The following is a 21086-nucleotide window of genomic DNA, read 5'->3' as shown; positions in this document are numbered from 1 at the left end:
CCATAAATTAATCTGTCCAACAAATAACTCTCAAATAAAAATAAATGCCCTTTCCATTTACTGCTGCTGCTGAGAAAAGCACAAAAAACATAATCAATGGAAAGTAATACAAAAGGTGTGAAGCTTGCATGACCTCCATACAAGAAACAAGCTGACAGCCTATGAAAGCCAGACCTGCAGTTCAGTCCATGTTATTCAATCAAAACCAATGGGAGGGGATGATGTCTAATTTAATGTAGTCCATTTCAGACATTGTACGAGGAGAGGCATATTAAAATGAGCAGCATGACAACTTTTTCAGACTAAAAATCGCCCACCTCTGTTAAAATCCTATATCACCATATTTATCTGTGTATCTGATCAGCTGCAGTTCACAAAGGATTATGCCTTTTAATCAAATTGATTAATCTGAAAAGATGCTACTAGATTCCTTCTGATTTTTGTTTTGTGGATTAGCAGTTATCTTTAAGGAAAGTTCTGAACTCCATGAGGAAGCCCAGCATTTCACAAATGCAAGGCAACATCCCAACAGATCTGTCTCCTTCTCCCCATGCCGATTTCTAGAAGTGTGGAAAGTAAGATCAGTTTCATGGAGATATGTGGGAATCACATATTACCAGGGCAAAGAGGCTGAAGCAATTTTTAAGTCCAGAATGAGTTAACACTTGGAAACAGCTCAGGCAGATGCCTTCCTAATTCACTGTAATATAAGGAGGAGGCATAGCACAATCAGGTCTGCAAGATTGTGTTGTTATATAACCAATTTCAATAAAACTAATTTTAGCCTTTCTCTGGAGTCGATTTCCTGGAGTGGTCTACATAGTTAAGGAATTTAAGAAGACTGCACCGTATGTATGTAAAGGTAGGAAGGTTATCTCCACAAAATGTTCTTCTCTTTTAACAGATAATCAGAGTTGGAAGGGATCTTGTAGGTCATCTAGTCCAACCCCCCACCCAAGCGGGAGACCCTACACCATTTCTGACAAATGGCAGTCCAATCTCTTCTTGAAGGTCTCAAGTGATGGCGCTCCCACAACTTCCAAGGGCAAGCTGTTCCATTGGTTGATTGTTCTCACTGTCAGAAAGTTTCTCCTTATTTCCAGGTTAAATCTCTCCTTGTTCAGTTTCCATCCATTATTCCTTGTCTGGCCTACAGGAGCTTTAGAAAATAGCTTGACCCCTTCCTCCCTGTGGCAGCCCCTCAAATATTGGAAGACCGCTATCATGTCTCCCCTGGTCCTTCTCTTTACTAGACTAGCCAAGCCCTGTTCCTGTAACCATCCTTCATATGTTTTAGTCTCCAGTCCCCTAATCATCCTGGTTGCTCCTCTGTACTTTTTCTGGAGTCTCAACATCTTTTTTATAATGTGGTGAACAAAACTGGATGCAGTACTCTCTAGGTGTGGTCTTACTAAGGCTTTATAGAGTGGTATTAGTACCTCCCTTGATCTTCTCTCCGAACCTCTCCAAAGGATGTACATCAACTGCATAGAATAATCTTCAACTTATGACGCAATTATGACCACAATTTCCATTAAGGTTGTTGTTAAGTGAGTTGTGCATGATTTTATGATTTTTCACTACAGTTGTTAAGTAAATCATGCAGTCATTAAGCAAATCTTAATGACTTGCTTGTTGGAAGCCAGCTGGGAAGGTCACAAACAATGATCGCAAAGATATTGCAATTATTGTAAATACACGCTGGTTGCAAATGCCCAAATTTTGATCATTTGATTGTGCAAACACTATGATGGACTGGTTGTAGGTCACTTTCTTTTGTGCCATTGTGAGTTTGGTCGCTAAACGAATGGTTGTAAGTCGAAGACTAAATGTACATGCAATTATTGGCATGTCAAGTGCGGTCATACACAACCCAATCTGGGTTTTTCTCCTAATTATGTTTATTATGCTAAAAAGAAATATGCTTATGACGGGGTGGCTGACATAACCCAATCTTCTATCGCACTCTGCTCCACGGCCAGAAGAGGTGTGCATATCTTGGGCCAGGGATGTGCATGAAACTTCCTTTGCTGTATCTCACTCAAAAGTTCAGAAGAGATGACACTCCTGTATTGGCATTTGTGAGTTGCCACTCTAAATTATGTCCAGAGTGCTCATTTCCCCTGAAATGTATTTTCATCGTATTGTCATAAATGCTTTCAAATTACTGATTGAATGGACATGACATTTAAGAATGACAAATTAAGGCCCCCAAAATTTAACTCTTGTCAAAAAGTTGGAATCCTTCCAAGAGTTGATTTCAAACAGCCTGATACTTGAGTGAAAATCTTGAGCCATCTTGCTAGGCAACATCAATGCTAACAAATCCCTACAGAGTTTCTGGCAAGAAGTTTTCATGGTGCTCCTGAAAATGCCAGGAAATTGAACCCAGGACCTCCCACATGTAAAGCATGTCTTTGACTAATGAGCTACAGCTTTCTTTTCAGAGGACTGAAGCTTAAGTGAGCAGATTTTGTCTGGCAGGTTTGAAGTGTACATTTTAAGTGAGAAAATGGATGGAGGAAGGAAGGGGGGAGGGGAATAAAGTACATAGCAATGTTCTTGTTTAAAGCAAGCAATGATCTGCCTTCAGAACATGCATTTTACACTGCAGTTTCCAGGATGTATTTCACATTCTTCTGAATCTAAGATTCAGTTTCTAATCATGTACAATGTCAAGTTCAGTCACAGGATTGTTCAATACTAGAAACTCTGTTGTGAGAATATCTGCTCTCCTGGAGATTTGCTTCAAGTCAAATCTAGAAAGAACATTGCTCAGAAAAGGAATCATGTAGGTATTTTCTCCTATCTGGTAAGAACTAGCCTATTTTTCCTCAAATAAATGCATATAAATGCATCTTCTTGGACAAGATGGACAAAATTGGACAAGAATGCAAGACTGAGAACTTAGTGTTGGAAAGACAAATTCACTAACAATTATAGGTATATTTATTCAGAAATAAGAGCTTCCCCTTTTAATGGAATGTCTTCAGTAGGAAACATACAGAGAGCTGCAATTGTTGGCTGATTGACATTCTGAGAACTTTTGTATCTGGGGGCATAACATTACTGCAGTATTACTAGATGGGAAGAATGCGAAGTATTTGGGAATAAATTGATTCTGCCGATATGTCTCCCTCCCTCTCTCCTCCTTCTCTGATGCTGATCCATCACTCAGGGCAGAATCACTCAGAACAGCTAACAAATGACACTGCTAGAAATTTGCATCTCAATTGTACCTGCAGTTTCCACAATTAATAATCTAACAATAAGTGTGCTACGCAGCAAATATACAAGGATTATGGAATGCAAGGAAACTGATTTCTAGTCCTGCCTTAGGCATGAATGCCAGCTGGGTGACTTTGGTCTGGGTCATTCTCTCTCAACCTCCTAACAGGGTTGTTGTTGTGGGAAAACAGGAGAAGGAAGTATTAGGTATGTTCATCATCTTGAGTTATTTATAAAAAATTCAATAAAAGTGGGGTAAAAAGAAATCTAAAATAAACAAAACAAATCACTGCATACCTGGAAATGACAACACTTCAAAGAAGAGGGAGCAATTTAGTATAGGATAAAAGAACACTGATGAAACTAAATTCAAATACCTGCAATGTATTTGGACGCATGAGTACCCATCTAATAATGCACTTATACAAATGAGCATTTTCTATACTTTCAATTATAATCAAATTGTAGCTTAGTGGTTTTCCTGGTGCCTTTTCAAACCACTTCTCAGTAGGAAGCAGTTGATTGTTGAAAAATTTCATTTGGAGAATTAGCAAAAGTAATAATGTGCAGATTACATAACAAAACAACCAGACTACTTTTCTTGCAGTATTCAGATCAAAGGAAATCATCTACTCTCAATACATATGACGATTTTACTGCCATATGTTTGGTTGAAGAAGATACTTGTTTTCTTCGGAGTCTCCTTTTTGTTGTCCTTCTGCGAGATTGTGTCTTGCACATCATCTTCATTTTAATAGCATGCCAGCCTCCCACTCTTCTTTAAGTATCATCAGGTCCTGCGTGAGGCTGTGCTCTGTCCCATGAGTCACTTTCATAAGATCGTAAGTCTAAAATGCAGAAGAAAAACATTTTGTTATGCTTGATGGTATGCCTCTAAATATCTCCATCTGGAATATTTTATTTCTAAAAAACAACTTTTGCAACTTTGCTAGCTATTGATTGTTACTGCAGCTTGCCTCTTCATATACTCCATAACAATGCAACCTCTTTTCTGCCAGTTTATCCAGATTGCTATGGAATTTGCTGCTCTGAATGCTAGTTTTCTTGGCCTCTATACATTTTAAAATGACATTTTAAAATGACATGTGACTTGGGATACGTTTAGGTTAAACATGTGCACCTTTCAAGGTAATTCAGCTTAGTAGTATAAGAGCAGCATTATGGAACTGGCCTTGCTGTGTTTTCCTCCATGATCTAAAAAGGTTTCAGTTAGCGTTGAGATCTGTAGAACGAACAGTGCCAAATAATGAAAGAACTTAACCATGAGCTACCCTGAGCAAATTAATAGGATACTCAAAAAAAAAAACCCACTGCTTCTCTCTCCAAGAATATAAAACTCATTAGGTAATTGATAAGGAAGTGCAAGTAAAAGCCCAGCACATTCATTTATGTCTAATTTGCATTTGGATTGAACAGGATACCTAACATCAGAGACACATGTAGTGGTATGCAAATGTGCCTCGCTTCTGCTCAGTCATGATGAAAGGAGAAAGCAAAGTCCGTCATGCTAATGGGCTCCAAAGCAAAGGCCAGGATATTGAGGAAATTGTTTCGGTTTCTACTTTATCCTTCAATTACATGAAGGCTTCTTAGGATGCATAGGAAGGCCATGCTCATGTTATTCATATCACACATACAGTAAATAATGCATGTGGCAAGCTGGAAGGAACCAGGTCAAATGGAATCTATTTGGAAAGGGATGCCTGTCATTCTGGGGCAGATACATCTGGGTTATGTCCCTTTGTAGCAGGGTACTAATATTGGGGGAATATACACACTTTGGGGGTAAGAGCTTAATGTCTCAGTGGAAGACTTACTGCATTCTTACAGCTTTCCAATCATTTCAAGTAGTCTTGGAATATTGTGTGATATAAAATTATTGGAGGCTAAACGTCTTCCTGATTTCCTCAATTTTTCTGTACACTTTGCAGAGGGTTTTTTAGGATCTTATTAGTATCAAAACATAAAATCTGCCCTTTGTCTATTTTGGATAACCAAAGTGATCTTTTGAAGTTTGAAAAATTATAATTAAAATATCTTTTAGCTGTAGGGAGTCTTTGGAGGTTACAGTTTAGTGTAGGATTTATGAAGAACAGTAATTACACCAAGATAAAAAGTAATTTAATCTCCAGAAGGTGTGCCAGGAAGCTATTTTTCTACTTACAGGCAAAACTAGACTGCAACATTGATATGGATGGATATGGTGGCGCAGTGATTAGAATGCAGTACTGCAGGCTACTTCTGCTGACTGCCATCTGCCTGCAATTTGGCAGTTCAAATCTCACCAGAATTGAGGTTGACTCAACTTTCCATCCTTCCGAGGTTGGTAAAATGAGGACTGAAATTGTTGGGGCCAATATGCTGACTCTGTAAACTGCTTAGAGAGGTCTGTAAAGTGCTGTAAAGCGGTATATAAGTCTAAGTGCTATTGCTACCTTCCAGGGATGCAGTGAAATGATCACTCAGTAATACCATATCAGACTTAGAATTCAACGATTCTATTAAATGAAGCTACTAGATGTCAAACTCAATTAAATGTGAAAGAAATAAGAGTTATGAAATAACACGAAATTAACCAAAATTTTATTTTTTAATTATAACTATCACAGATATTTACACCTCTAAATCAGCTTTCAAGAATATTATTATTGTTAGTATTATTACTACTATTATTCTGAATCAATCTGCTGAAGCATGAAGGCATCTTCACTGAAGATTATGGATTGTAATTTGTCATGCTGATCAATATAGGTTATGCCACCATAGATGCCACCAAATGGGCATTTATGCCCAAGGTAGCATTGGAATTTCAATCTCGCAATTAGTAGTCTAACATCTTAACCCCTAAACTACTTTGGCAATTACTTCAAAAAACCCTTGTATTTATATGTGTACATCTGTGCATGCGTGTGCGCACATATATACATGTAAGAAGTGTATGGCTTAATGCTGCTAATTCTTAAATGATTATTTGTAATGGGGCGTAAACAGAGGTGGTATGCAGCAGGTTCTGACCAGTTCTGGAGAACCGGTAGTGGAAATTTTGAGTAGTTCGGAGAACTGGCAAATATCACCTCTGACTGGAGATTTTACAGTATCCTTCCCCTGCCACACCCACCAAGCCACGCCCACAGAACCGGTAGTAAAAAAAATTGAATCCCATCACTGGGTGTAAAACACACCATCTTAAGCTCAGTGAGAGAAAGGCCAGAAGCTTAACAAATAGGACAGGAGCATAAAAATAATTTGATAACAATTGGTGCTCAATCTCAGATAAAGCATTGTAATGGTTTAGTTGAATTTTAGAAACTTTTTTTTACATCCTTAAACAAGAAACTGGAACTTAAACTACAATGTGTGAAACTTAACAAAGAATCAGTTGGGGAATTACATAAGGCACCTGTCACAAAGCTATGTAACTCGAGCAAATATATTTTATATATACAGTGACATTTCCAGAAGGTCTTGTACATTTTATAAATCTATCACAAATTTAGAAGAAACTCCAAATAAGGAGCAGCCAGCTGAGACAGGTTCAGGTCAGCATGCAATGAATGAACTTATATATATATAGGACACCATTCATGTGCAACCAACTTGTTTTATGTGACATAACTAAAATCTTATTACTTTCTCTCCCCAAATATGTTTTAAAGTTTAAACAAACTAATAGATTTAATTACCTATGGTAACTTATTTTTCCACAGGAAGTTATTTTGTTTAAGTACTTTTACAGATTTGGTTTCAGAATGCTATCGAGCAGAATAAACTGTTAACAAAATAAATAATCATCACTGGAAAACATGTACTGCTTTCAGAAACAAGTTAGTTACTAATGTATGTCCTTTCAATAATGATGAGCAGATTATGTATATAAAATGTATTGCTATTCTGAACTGGCTTACAAATAATTCATATAAAGAAACTTCCTTTTAATAATACACATTCCTTGCAGCGGTCAGCTCTGAATTAAAGGTGCTCACGACTTAATGCACCCGGATTTTGATTGTCCTCTTTATTATTTTCATCAGCATTCCATCCCAAATATTTCAGGTGAATTTCAGAATTCTTACTACTTCATGATCAAAGGAAGCATTTTCACTACTATTTACCTTACCTTCGCCATTCAGTGAGATGCAGAACATGATCAATATTTAAAAAGGAGAAGCAGATTATGGTACTGAAACAGTCTCTTGTTCATCCAACTTAATAGCTATTTGCCATTCAAGGTTTCGGCTGATTAATGTCACCCCCTCAGATACTGAACAGTAATTACCAACCACTGCTATTAAAGTAAGTCTCTCCTGGAAACTGTAAGCAACTCACTTTGTAGCCATTGCCTCAGGGGCTGGTGTAGATATAAAAAAGTGGGAGAGTGCTTGCTGACTGACATGTGGAAAGTGAGGTGAGCAGGGAGGTTGTAGAAATGCAGTCAAGGAGAAATAATTAGGAGGAAAGAGAATGTAGAACTAGTGAGCAAAACTGACCTGTTTCAGAGTTTCAAGGGCCTGAGAGGACATGTCCTGGTGGCACTGCAACTTGGCCACTCTCATCATCTGGATAGCCCTCAAAGGATGGAAGCCGGGATAATAAAACCTGAAAGAAGGACAGGAAGAAAATTACAGCCATTTGTCAGTTCTCACCTTCACTGTTCCTGCCTCAGTGGAGAGCCATTTGAGTAGGACTACAAAGCCATTGTGGATTTTAATGAGTATTGGGGAAAATTAGCCAGTGTCGAGGAGGGTGAAATACTGAGGGGTTGTTAACTAATTATTATTTTTAGTCTTGGAACAGTTCTTATGTTATCCTGTTAGAAAGTGACAAGGGTAGGATTCCCCACCTTCCTGAGACAATGTAATAGCCAATAAAGAAGCATTCAGTCTTACTATCATGGGGGCAATGCCATTTTCACTAGTATTTTTTTTCTGTGTAGGACCTGAACCTTCATATTCCCAAAAGCTGCCTGAGCTTTAACCTTGTGAGTTATTTGGGACTTATACTTCCTAACATGTGACTCATAAAATATGCAAATGTGATTAGGGGAAATTCATTTGCCCTATGGAAGCCAGCCTTTCCTATCCTGGCATCTTCCAGACACAATTTCTGGGAATTAGGGCAATGGCCTTGACAGGGTGATATGTACCAGGCAGGAAAGATGCTTTCGGTCAAAGATGGGAGTAATGTTTGTGGTGAAAGATGCACTTTTCTTAAAATCAATTAATTCCCTGGCTGAAAAGTGTAGAGAATTTAGCTGCAATGGATGATATCCATGGACTGGGTAGAACTGAAATGTTTAGCCAATTTGGGGGCGGTGTGGTGGAAATGAAAGGAAAAAACTCTTCATTCTTAAGGTGAAGACATTGATTTTGTCCCTTCAAAACAGACCATGCACACAGAGAAACACGTACAGGAAATAATTAATCACAGCTTGCCCACTCCAAGTTGGAAACCATGAGGCCCAAGAAACCTGTTGTAGCAGAAGAGATGGATGTGGGCTATAAAGTCTCTTTTCTTTCCTCAAATATGAATCCAATAACTGGATTCCAGAAAGTAGTACATTTTCAGCCTTCTACAATAGGAATACAATAAAACCAGTGGTGCTATTAGGATTCCTGAATACTGTTGGAAACATGATAACTATTCCTACAAATAAATTCCTACACATAGTAGTCATGTCCAATGTGCCTTTTTAACCATTATTTTCTGGGAGAAACAGATGTTTTAGGCAGATTAAATTATTCTGAATAAGCAGGCAAGGCAAAGCATGGCTTGCCAACTTTTTCAGAGGTGAGAAACATGCATACAAATAATTTAAAATCAAGCCTAATGTTATCTTTCCCAAAATGGCCTTCTCTTTGTTTAGATTCTGCCAACCCCCATTCAAATATCTTGTCCTCATAAATGTTGCTATTCCCCTGCCTCAGAGAAACAAGAATGGCTGACAACCTGGGCCATTGAGCATAAAGCCACTTGAAGTAACAGCAACTGATGTCTGGAAAGTCAAGAAGATGGCTTCCTGAGCTCTTTCACCAAGAGTGCTGACTGGCCTTTTGCCAGGCTGCCCAGCCATTCTCTCCAGCAGGAAATTGATCCTGCAGGGTCCTTCCACATCAGTTCCACTGAGACTTCTTTAAAAAATGCATCCAACTCCTAAGGTACTTAAGAGTCTGTAAAGATTTAGGATTAAGGTAAATGATACCAGAGGAAGTAGTAACTAATTAAGCAATGTCAGGTTGATAACTAAAGCCATTCATAGGCATAATCTAAAAACAGGAAATTCAAGAGGTGAAGGTAAAGGAAACAAGCATGAAATGGAGTGTACAGAGAACATAAATATTTACAAAGCTGTTTTATTGGGCTGATTTATGTACTTATTCCATGCATGGGCTTAGTGGCTTTTCATTAGCTTTAAATCTGACATCTAAAATAGGTGCCTGGTATTACTTTCTGTAACAATGTTTCTAAAATCATTTGAAGATTCTTTGCATGGGACATATGGTAACAATTTCTTTGTCTTCTCTGGGAAGAGAAATGAGAAGGAATGTCCAAACAGCTGGGTCCCACTGAATTTCAAAAAGAAGATAGCATGGGGAAAGTTCAATTTGTTAATGACATACTTAAGTTCAGCTCCCAAAACACTAGAATCTTAAGGCTATCTCAGAAAAGTAAAAAGAAGCTGACATACATAGTTAAAAGATTAAGCTTTCAAATATATTTCAGATATATATTGGTTTCCAGTCAAGTCAAGGTATCTAATAGAATGAAGGAATATAGTGCTATCACTAGTTTAACTGGCTCTCACACTCTAAGACCATGATGGCAAACCTATGGCATGTGTGCCGGAAGTGGCATGCAGAGCCACTTCTGCCGGCACAGATGTCACCTGGAAGAGCCCCACCCCCGGAAGAGCCTTGCATGTGCACGTGCCGCCCGCCCACCAGCTAATTATCTGGCATGCATGCGTGGGGGGCACGGGAAACATGCGTACATGCACAGAGATGCGTGGGGTGCACAGAGGATTATGCATGCATGCACAGAGATTCATGCCATGTGGGGGGCATGCCCGCATGCGCAGGGGGCGTGGGGGGGGGACAACACACATTGCCTTCTGGTTGCTGGCATGTGAGCGCGCAGGGAGCCAAAAAAGGTTAGCCATCACTGCTCTAAGAGAAAGTACCACGAGTAGCTCATCACTGGCCACAATTCTCATCCCAGTTCATGTTTAACAACATATAGTCATAAACAAGAAGAACTATAATGAAACGATGAATCTCATGTCAGCAGTTAGGAATATATTGTATCTAAGAATATAATTATTGACTATTGAAACTGACTAAGAATTAGTCAAATTTAAGGGACAACAGAAAAAGAGTTCACTGTAAAACATGTACAGGTAGTCCTCAGATTATGACCATGCATTAACAATTGTTCAATGTTACAAAAGTGGTGGAAAAAGTGACATATGACCAGTCCTCACACCTACAACTGTTGCAGCCTCCTCATGATCACATATGGTGATCAAAATTTGGGCATTTGAGGACCAGAATGCATTTATGATGGCTGCAGCATCCTGGGGTCATGCGATCACTATTTATAACCTTCCCAGAGGGCTTCTGATAAGCAAAGTGAATGGGGGAAGCCTGGATTCATTTAATGACCGTGTGGTTTGTTTAACAATTGTGGTCAAAAAAGGTGATAAAATCAGGCATACCCATCTCAATGACTACATTGCTTAGTGACAGAAGTTCCAGTCCCAGCTGTGGTAGTTAAGTCAAGGACTACCTGTAATAGAATGAGGGATGGTCCCCTGTTTTCAATTCTGCAGTATTCTCACCTTGAAACATCCATGCAAACTGCATCAAGTCTTTGTAAGGGAAGTATTTACAGACACTGCTTTACATGCAGTAGTTACCAAACATACTGACCACTTATAACCATTGCAGAGCACCCCCAGAGTTGCACCCCACTCAGGCCTCCTCTGCCAATTGACAGAGCAAGAATTCACAACTCTTTCAGAAGGCCAGAAGAGTGGGGCCTTGCCTCACGCTGGAAGTAAGATGTCCCAATGGGTGGAAGCAACAACGAAGAAGACTTTCTTCCTGGATCCCATCAGTGAGAAGTCTTTAACTGATATGATCCAGAACATACCCTCCTGAGTGGCAATCTATGGAAGAAGCACTTCATCTGGTTCCTCTGATAAGATCTGTCTAGTATGACTGAACCTCTGGCATAACTCTCATCTTCCTCAGGGTACAAAAGCTCCACAGCCATGTCAAAGTATTGGGGATGAGGAGGTGGAAGAGCAGGAGGAGGAGGATGTCAGTAGAATTTGAAGTAATTCTGATATCACTATTGTAAATATCAGGATAATAACAGTATTTTGGTATAGCCAAGAGAACATTTTGTACTGCTACATCTATATCTATGAACTCTGTGCAAATTTAAAATAAACTCAGGTCCAGAATAGGAAATAGAGTAACATACAATAAAAGGAACAAACTGGAAAGAAAGTAATTCAAAGGAAGATGTACTTTAGCAACAATGTAACAATAACCTTGGCATTCATTATGTTCTCTGACAGCAAATCAATGCTGGTTGTTACTATAAGTAGCACACACTCAACTCTGTTACATGCCTTCAAAGTGCAATTATTAGACTAACATGAGGAACAGAGATGGCAAAATCTTCAAAGAGTGTATAATCTTGGAACAACATTCCTATCTTTCCTTATTTCCCCCCACAATGTGTGAGTGACACATTTAAATATACACAGTGTCAAATGCTAAAACACTTTTGGAACATCAAGGGATTGTTTGGCCTTAAAAACTACCCCAAAAGACAAGATGTGAAGAAAATTATCTGAGATCTATCTGATTTAAATTACCATTACTGAAGTTTGGGAAAATGTTCCTAAATTCTGAACAGTAAAAGGAATTACACATTCTTGCCATAGTATCCAAAACATAGGTTCAGTCATTTTAAATAGTGAATTGGAATCCAGCAACAACAGAAATGCAAAATACCCCAAACATTATTGCACCATTTTTAATGCTGGAATTCATTTAATCTCTTAGGGACATTAGTATCATATTTACAATTTATTTTTTCATGTAAGACAAATGGATTCTTTTTAAAACAGTATTATTTCTAACTTCATAATTATGATTACTATTTATTCATAAATGTATTTTGAACTCCATTAAACAATTAAATGTTATCCACACTAAAAATGATCCTAAGTAGCCATTATTATAGGGCCACTACTAATTATTTGTCCCTGCTGTTCATGATTTACCTGTCTAAATTCTTTCTACATCTACATCTATATGTCCATTCTTGTTCTAAACTATTTTCTTTGAACTTTTTTATTGAGTGGCTTTCAAATGACAAATATCCTGCCACATTTTTTCCAATGCTTTGAATTCTGTTAATAATTATTAAATTGATCATACTAAACAGAATGAAGCTACATTATTATTTTATAATGACTTTAATGTCAATTTTGTTGGGATTAATGCCAAACTAGTTATGTTTTATAGGCATTTGTTTTATTATAATTTTATATTCTGTGAATCTGTTGAAAAGTAAAATCTATAAAATATCAACTAAGATAAACTCTGAATTTGCCATATAGGATACTAGTGGGGAAAAAAATCAAGAAATAAATTTCTTTTAAAATCTTCTGATTGGCTACCAAGGTCATATGGACTGTAACTTCTTAACTGGAGAATTTTTGTTTTGTTTTGTTTTAATGAATGCATTTTATATTTGTAATGGAAGCTGAGGTTAATTCCAGGTTGAAGAGCAAGAATATGAACTTAAGCTATGCTTTCACATTTAGAAATAAGCATTTATCAACTTACCACTGTAGATGTAATGATACCCTGCAGCTGCTTTGTATTATTGAGGTAAGTCAGCCTTCTCCTATCTGATTCATTAATCTTCTAGCTAATGTGATCATTGGTCATGCTTGATACAGATAAAAAGATCAAGAAATCTAGTAATTGTACCTGGAGTTTGAGGTTTTTGGGATGTATTCACCTTACAGACTTAACATTTTCTAATTGCTTGACCAAGGAGACTCTAAGTTTTGCTTGTAGTAAAAATCCACAGCATGCATCATTGGGGAAGGAAAAATAAATAAATAATTACATTTATCACTGCCCATTTATATTAAATCATTCAAAATGGGAAAATATTAAATTACCTCTGTTCTTCAAATCAAGTCACAAAAAACATCAACAAAAGAGACCCTATATCATTTCAGATAGGTGGCTGTCCAGCCTTTTCTTAAAAGTCTCCAGTGATGAAGCACCCACAACTTTTGTAGACAAGCTGTTTCACTGGTTTAAATGTCCTCACTGTTAAGAAGTTTCTCCTTAATCCCAGGTTGCTTCTTTCCTTGATTAGTTTCCATCCACTGTTTCTTGTCTTGCCTTCCAGTGATTTGGAAAATAAGTTAATTCCCTTTTCTTTGTGACAGCCTCTCAAATATTCAAATACTGCCATTTGTCAGAAATGGTGTAGGGTCTCCCGCTTGGGTGGTGGGTTGGACTAGATGTCCTACAAGGTCCCTTCCAACTCTGATTATCTGTTAAATCTGTTATAATTTTCTTGAAAGCAAAAGTCAGGAAAACTGCTTTTGGTCTATTTTGGTGTGGGTTTTGAAATAAGATACTCTATATTCATTACTTCATATGCTTTCAAGCTTGACATTTTGGCTGACTTGTCATTTGGGGCTATTGTTGTGCTCTTTCCTTTGACACTGGATGCTTAACCAAAAGAGAAACAAGATGCATACTGTACATTTTGATTCTTATCCGAGATCAGCCAGTAAACATCAGTCAAGGCATAAGTGATGAGGGATGGTGTTTGTATTGTCTGCGGTGACCCTCATGTGTGGTTTTTCCATACTGAAATCTTATGCAGGTAGTGCTTGACCTACAACAGTTCGTTGTTAGTGACTGTTCAAAGTTACAATGGCACTGAAAAAGGAAACTTATGACCGATTTTCACACTTGCGACCATTGCAGCATCCCCAAGGTTATGTGATCAAAATCCAGATGCTTGGCAACTTTTTATTTTATATTTTATTTGGTTTGTCAATTGCTTACAAGATAATAGGTATAAGTAAAAACATAGTTATGAATACATGGATACATATAAGAAAAATAAAAGAAACATTAGGACAGGGATGGTAGGCATGTTGGTGTGCTTATGCACGCCCCTACAACCTCTTAGGAAAGGGGTGAGGTCAATAGTAGAAAGTCTAACATTAAAGTTTTTAGGGTTTGGGGAAGAAACCACAGAGTCATGTAGAGTACTCCAGACATTGACCACCCTGTTGCTGCAATCAAGTTTGGTGCAATTAACCTTGAGTTTGTATCTATTGTTTGCTCTTGTATTGTTATGGTTGAAGCTGAAGTATTCATTGACAGGTAGGACATTGTAATGTATGATTTTATATACTATACTAAGATCGGACTGAAGGCGGCGTAGTTCTAGGTTTTCTAGGTCTAGAATTTCAAGTCTGGTGGCATAGGGTATTCTGCAATGAGAAGAGGAGTGGAGAACTCTTCTTGTAAAATATTTCTGGACTTTCTCAACTGTGTTAATAGCAGATGCATAATGTGGGTTCCAGACTGATGAGCTGTATTCGAATATTAGTCTAGCAAATGTTTTGTATGCTCTAGTTAGTAGTGTAATATTACCAGAGAAAAAGCTACGTAAGATTAGGTTAACAACTCTTAATGCCTTTTTGGCTATGTACTTACAGTGGGCTCTAGCACTTAGATCATTAGAGATGAGTACTCCAAGATCCTTGACAGAGTTTGGATCATCAATAAGGTCTTGACTATTCAGCCTGTATTTTATTTTCTGATTTTTTTTGCCAATATGTAAGACAGAGCATTTATTTGTTGAGATTTGAAGTTGCCATTTGTTTGACCATTCTGATACATAGTCGAGGTCTTTTTGAAGGGTAGCAGAATTGTCTGTGGTGTTGAATAGCTTTACATCATCAGCGAAGAGAACGCAGTTGCTCTTGATATAATCACAGAGGTCATTTATGTAGAGTATGAAAAGAGTTGGTCCTAGAACAGTGCTTTGGGGGACACCACTGTTGACAGGTACAGAATTTGATAGGATGCTCCCAATTTTGACCATTTGTTGTCTGTTTGACAGGAATGCTTCTATCCAGTTATGCAAGTGTCCAGAGATACCGTAAGATTTTAGTTTTAGGAGTAGTTTGTCATGTACCACTGAATCAAAGGCTTTACAGAAGTCTATGTAGATTGCGCCTATTGCTATGCCCTGATCGAGTTGTGTATTTATGTTCATATTTATATGTATTTAGGTTCATATTTATGACAGTTGCAGCATCCTGGGGTCATGTGATCAGCTTTTGTGACCTTCTGACAAGTAATGTCAACGAGGAAGCCAGGTTCACTTAACAACTGGTGTTACTAACTTAACAGCAGTGATTCACTTAACAACTGTGGCAAGAAAAGTTGTAAAATAGGACAAAACTCACTTAATCAATGTTACATAAATTTTGGGCTCAATTGTGGTCATAAGTCAAAGACTACCTGTAATCTTATTTATTTATTTTATTTATTCATTTATTTTGTCAAAAGCTTACAATACAATAGAAATAAGAATAAACGTAAGTTTAAATATAAGAAATAGGAACTAATAATTGGGGACAATAGGACAGGGATGATAGGCACAATTGTGCACTTATGCACCCCCCTTAAAGACCTCTTAGGAATGGGGTGAGGTCAATAGAAGTTAGTTTGATAGTCTTTTATAATCTGTCCACTAAGTCTGCTCTGCAGGGCATATACAAACCCTACAAGAATTCAAAAATAAATAAAATAGAGGGTTTTTTTCCGATATCATCAAGAAGTATACATTTACATAGTAATTATTGGATACTTATATATTGTTTATCTTGATTAAATAATGCGTCTAGGTAAGTGACCAATGCACTCTTATAAAAATACCTACATTTTTACAGTCCAACTTTTTAATGGACACTTTTTACTTTTATTATACTATTATAACTACATGATCGCTTATCTTTCACATAATATTCAGTTAATGGATACTTTTAATACCAATTAATGGACTGAGCAGCATGGCACAGAGCTTCTAACAATGGTATATTGTCACCCTGGACTCTGAACTCACTCTGAGCATTCTGGATTGGAAGAGATACTAATAACGGTTGCTCTTTTTTTTTTTTTTTTACAGAAACACAGAAGCTTCCATGGGACAAGAAGTTCAGATGGTTCATTGTGAGTCAAATACAGATATCAGAGACCTTCTAATGGATTTTTAACGCTGTGTAGCTGAAGCATACTGGAGAAAGCCAAAAAAGATATCACTATTTTCCTGTGCCATTTGGTATTGTTTGTTCTATATAAACTAGAAGGCTGTTTACTTTTGATCCAACTAAGTAAAAACCAAATTTAAGAACCTTACAAGACAGCTTTTCCTACTGCAGTTTGTTGATTTCTTATCATCTTTTTTTTCTTTCAAGTGGTCTTTCTGAGTGTAAAATTCTCTTTCATTCTTATCTCTCCCCATCTCCTCTCTTTAAAAATCCCTTTTCTTTTTCTTCCTCTGGTATCTCTTCTGGCTACCATTTCACTTAATTTATTCTGCTGTTTCCAAATCATTTTTTGTCCCTGCATAGTAGCTGCCCTGCTGTTCTACTCATTGTGTGCAGGTGCTTGACAAAGCTCAGCTGATAAAATGGTTAATCTCTGCTCAGAGGTAGTCTTTTATAAATTTAATCTGAAACTTCACACACAACATGGCAAAGTAGAAAACAAACTGCAGGCTCAATCATACCACACAGATTTATTTCATCAAGAATAGAAATTATGTAGGAATACTTCTAATATGCTAGATTTCTATAGCAACTAATGTATTTTCTTGAAAATTCTGGAAAGCAATCAGTCATCTGATTAATAACAGAAATGTAACCAGAAGGTTTAGTTCACAGTCTGAACTTTTTCATTAACTTTTCACACAACCTTCCACTATGTAATGAAAGGCAGAGTAAGCTGTTTTATAACTTTTGTTCTATCTTTTAGTTATCTGAACATTTCACAGCTTCATCCTTAATCAAAGAACATTCACAAAGAAATATAACAAACAGACAGCTATCCCAAGTCAAAAACTGAATTGCAGTTGGTGGTGAATATAGAAAATCTGTTTATTTTGTGGAAAAAGAATCACAGGAAAAAATGTAGATTTTTCAACAGATTTCATCAAGGCCTCACATCAACTCAACCTCAGCTTTTGCCTGGGGTGGGGCGGGGTCTCAAATGGACCTCTTACCTGGAGGCGATTAAACAAGTATATGTAAACTAGTTTAACATGAGCAAAGATGAGAATTAGAATAAGAAGCAGGCTGCAGGGTTCGTGTTATGCTTTTCTTTTCTGATGCTCGTATCTATTACTTTGCCCAGTACTGATTCATTTTGTAAAACAGATACAAATAGTTCGGTGAACATCTGCATCGAGCTGATTCGAAAAATGATTGTATGAAAATACCTCGCTCATAGAGAGAAGTAGGCCACGATTACAGACAAAACTGAGTCCAAAATTTATGTTGGTAAGGGAGGCGCTTGTTAATTGAGTTTTGCCCCATTTTACAACCTTTCTTGCCACCATTGTTAAGTGAATCACTGCAGTAGTTAAGTTAGTCATATGAATCTGGCTTCCCCATTGACTTGGCTTGTCAGAAGGGCACAAAAGATGATCACTGCAACTCATAAATACATGCCAGTTGCCAAACATCTGAATTTTGATCATGTGACCATGGGGATGCAGCAATGATTGTAAGTGTGAAAACAGGTCAGAAGTCAATTGTTCAGTGCCATTGTAACTACAAATGGTCACTAAATAAATAGTTGTAAATCGAGGACCACCTGCATAAAATAAGGCCATAAGATGTCCAGTCTAACTCATGAAGGCCTCTGCAGTTTCCCCTGTCAATCTTTTTCCTCTTCCCAAGAACTCTAGTCCCTGACTAAGGGAGCTATTACTTCAAATTTCTGGAAACCTCATGGCAGATCTATCACTTGACTCTCATCTTGCCCTACATACCAGGGCATCCTAATAAGGAAAAACTAACTTAATTGCAGTTGCTAATTGAAGGATTCTCACTTGCTGAGAATGCTTGTGAATGAAATGAGATGGGTGGATTCTTAGTAAAGTTAATTAGTAAAAGTTTAAAAGCTTTTAGGATGGGGTAACTACAACAATAATAATTTAGTAAAAGCATATGCTACTCAAATCCAAGTATTAAATTTAGAATAACCATTTGATAATTTTATTTGCATACTGCTGTTACTCCCAGTCAAGCCAAAACATTACACAGAACAAAAATATAATAAGTAAAAATACAATTGATAATGTGCTGCTAAAGTAATACAATATGATAAAATCCCAGCAAAACTAAAACAACACAAAATAAGAAAACATTAACAAGGCAGTAGTCAGTTACATAACAATAAAACAATTATGTCAAGAGTTACATTACATTCATATGGTCACTAATTTTACAGCAGTATCGTCCTAGAACAAGTTCATGTTGCAATTGTTTATGTGAGCCACCATGTCTTCAGCTGTTTTGCCAAACTGGGCAGCTCCATAAATCCATTATTCACTATGTATTTTGCATAATCAATGTTACTGAAGAAAAGAAGAAGTGCATAGCTCATGTTTTTAGTTGCTGACAGCTATGATGTTTAGTTCAACATGTTACAAATGAACACCCCTGGGGATTACACTTCTGGATTTCTGGGAACTGCACTCCCAATCTCTCTTTGATGGGGAAGGTGAATTTACTTTGTTTATAAATCAAGAGAAATTTTCCCAAGATGTTCCCCCTAATGACCCTTGCAGCAATATTTTCTTCTGGGTAGTGTGACAGAGTTTTCTCCCCACTCATCAGTCACTGCTGTAGCCCTTCAATTTAGATGAGCTTTATCTACAGGTGAAGTTATTAATCCGAGTAGGACAAATAACTCATGTTAAGAGAACAGGTCAGAATGATCAGCTCTTATTGAAAACATTATAACCATAGCTTAGAACTTTAGAAGCATAAAAAACCTGTTAGATAAAGTCTTTTTGTGTAAGATTCTTAGATATCATTAATCAGTGTGTTTTCAAAGAATACTGAACCCGTAAATGCTTCCATTATAGCAGCTCTGCTCTCAAAAAACTGGGACTTCTAATGTCTTTGAAACCAGTCATAATCTACACTATGAAAAAATTCCTCAATGCCTTAAATCTAGTTTAGGAAGAATTGAAATAAAATACTAAAAATCTAAATCGTCATAAACTATTACTGTCTAGACAGAATATTAACAGTGACTAAAATATAGCAACGAGTATTAAACCCAATTTCAGAATATGATTTTATTGCATTCATATTTTTTAAGTTTAATGGCCATGCTTTCTAATTAACTTTATCTTGTTACTTTGTTTAAAACTGAGTTTGAAAGTACACATGTTCCTGTTTTTGTAAAAAAAAGGAAGGAAGGAATTGTGAAGATATCGTTCCTATATGCAAAATATTTCCCTAATCACCATGGAAGTAACCTATCAATAATCCTTTTAAAATTACTCTCATTATTGGTCTTTAAAGATCACCATACCTGAAACAAACCATATTCTAAGACCTGAAACAAATCATATTCTAAGCAACTAATTTTGCTACTCTGTAGTATAGTAATCAGTGGTGCATTTCAAAACGGTTTATCACCGGTTCGGTGGGTGTGGCTTGGTGGGCATGCATGTGCATCAAACACAACTTTGCACAGGCGCAGAGACTTCCTGACTCACCTCCTGCAATCCTGCATTCTTCCTGTCACTTCAGCAGCTGACGCGTGGCAATCTGCTCTGCCGCGCAAAGCAGCTGCACTTCAAAAACAGGAAATAAAAGTCAGTATGGGAGCCTGGGCAGGCAGGCGGGCGGGCCCAACAGCAGCTCCTCAGAGAGAAACGGTTCAGTCTCCACCGATCTTCAGCGCTACCGGTATGCCAGAACTGGGCCAAACCGGTAGATTCCCACCACTAATGGTAATATAATGTCTCATTCTCACAAGCACCAATATTGATATTCGCAAATAATCTTTCTTTCTATGATAATCACATTTGGACAAAAATAATCCAACAAGCACTAAACGAACAGTGAAGAAAATGCAGAAAAATTCTGGTTCCTGCTGCCATCTTTTGATCATTCAGATTTTTGTAGAAGTAATAATTAATCAAAGAATTGTTACTGAGGTTCACTTAGTTAGAAATCTTATTCTTTCACCAGCTACGAAGGCTTGCCAATTGGTTTTTCTTGGCTAGTATACCCTGGGTTGTCTCAAAACATTCCTAAAAAGATGTGGAATATATACATAACACACTACTAGATTCTGACTGATTTTCACTAACTGACCTTTTTCAATGCAGTCTTTTATCTGCTTTGTTCTACCTATTTTGGGCCGGGCTCTAATTTTCCAGCTGTTTACCTGAAATGCTTCTGGAATAATTTTTGATCATCTTGTCTCTTGACTCCAGCAATATTATGTACACACAGCTAAGAACAAAATATTAAATCAAGTAATAAGGAGCTTACATTTCTATTGGAAAAGTATTTATGATTTTCCTAATTTTTGCAAAAATTTTTGGCAGAGAATCTTACCAGAGCTTTATGCTGATACATAAAGTAAGTCTGAATGATCAAATGATATCAACATTTATTTTCATTTATTTTGTGAATAAAATATAGTGGTCCTTGATTAACTATGGTAATTAGAATTGAAATT

General features: G+C 37.1%; 1 protein-coding gene across 1 annotated transcript in view; it reads right to left on the bottom strand.

The window, feature by feature from the left end:
* Nucleotides 1-3436: 3436 nt before the first annotated feature.
* Nucleotides 3437-21086, bottom strand: part of SMYD3 (SET and MYND domain containing 3) — a 334148-nt gene continuing 316498 nt past the window's right edge. The window contains exons 11-12 of the mRNA XM_026669387.2: nt 7737-7845; nt 3437-4076 (exon numbers count right to left, since the gene is read on the bottom strand). Of these exons, the coding sequence (XP_026525172.1) occupies nt 3975-4076; nt 7737-7845 (211 nt within the window). The 3' untranslated portion in view covers nt 3437-3974. The remainder of the gene's footprint in view (nt 4077-7736; nt 7846-21086) is intronic.

This window comes from Notechis scutatus, chromosome 1 (genome assembly GCF_049901735.1).
Source record: "Notechis scutatus isolate UNSWTSFEM ecotype Mainland chromosome 1, rNotScu1.2, whole genome shotgun sequence".
Classification (NCBI taxonomy): Eukaryota; Metazoa; Chordata; class Lepidosauria; order Squamata; family Elapidae; genus Notechis; species Notechis scutatus.
This window is presented reverse-complemented; position numbering and strand designations above follow the sequence as displayed.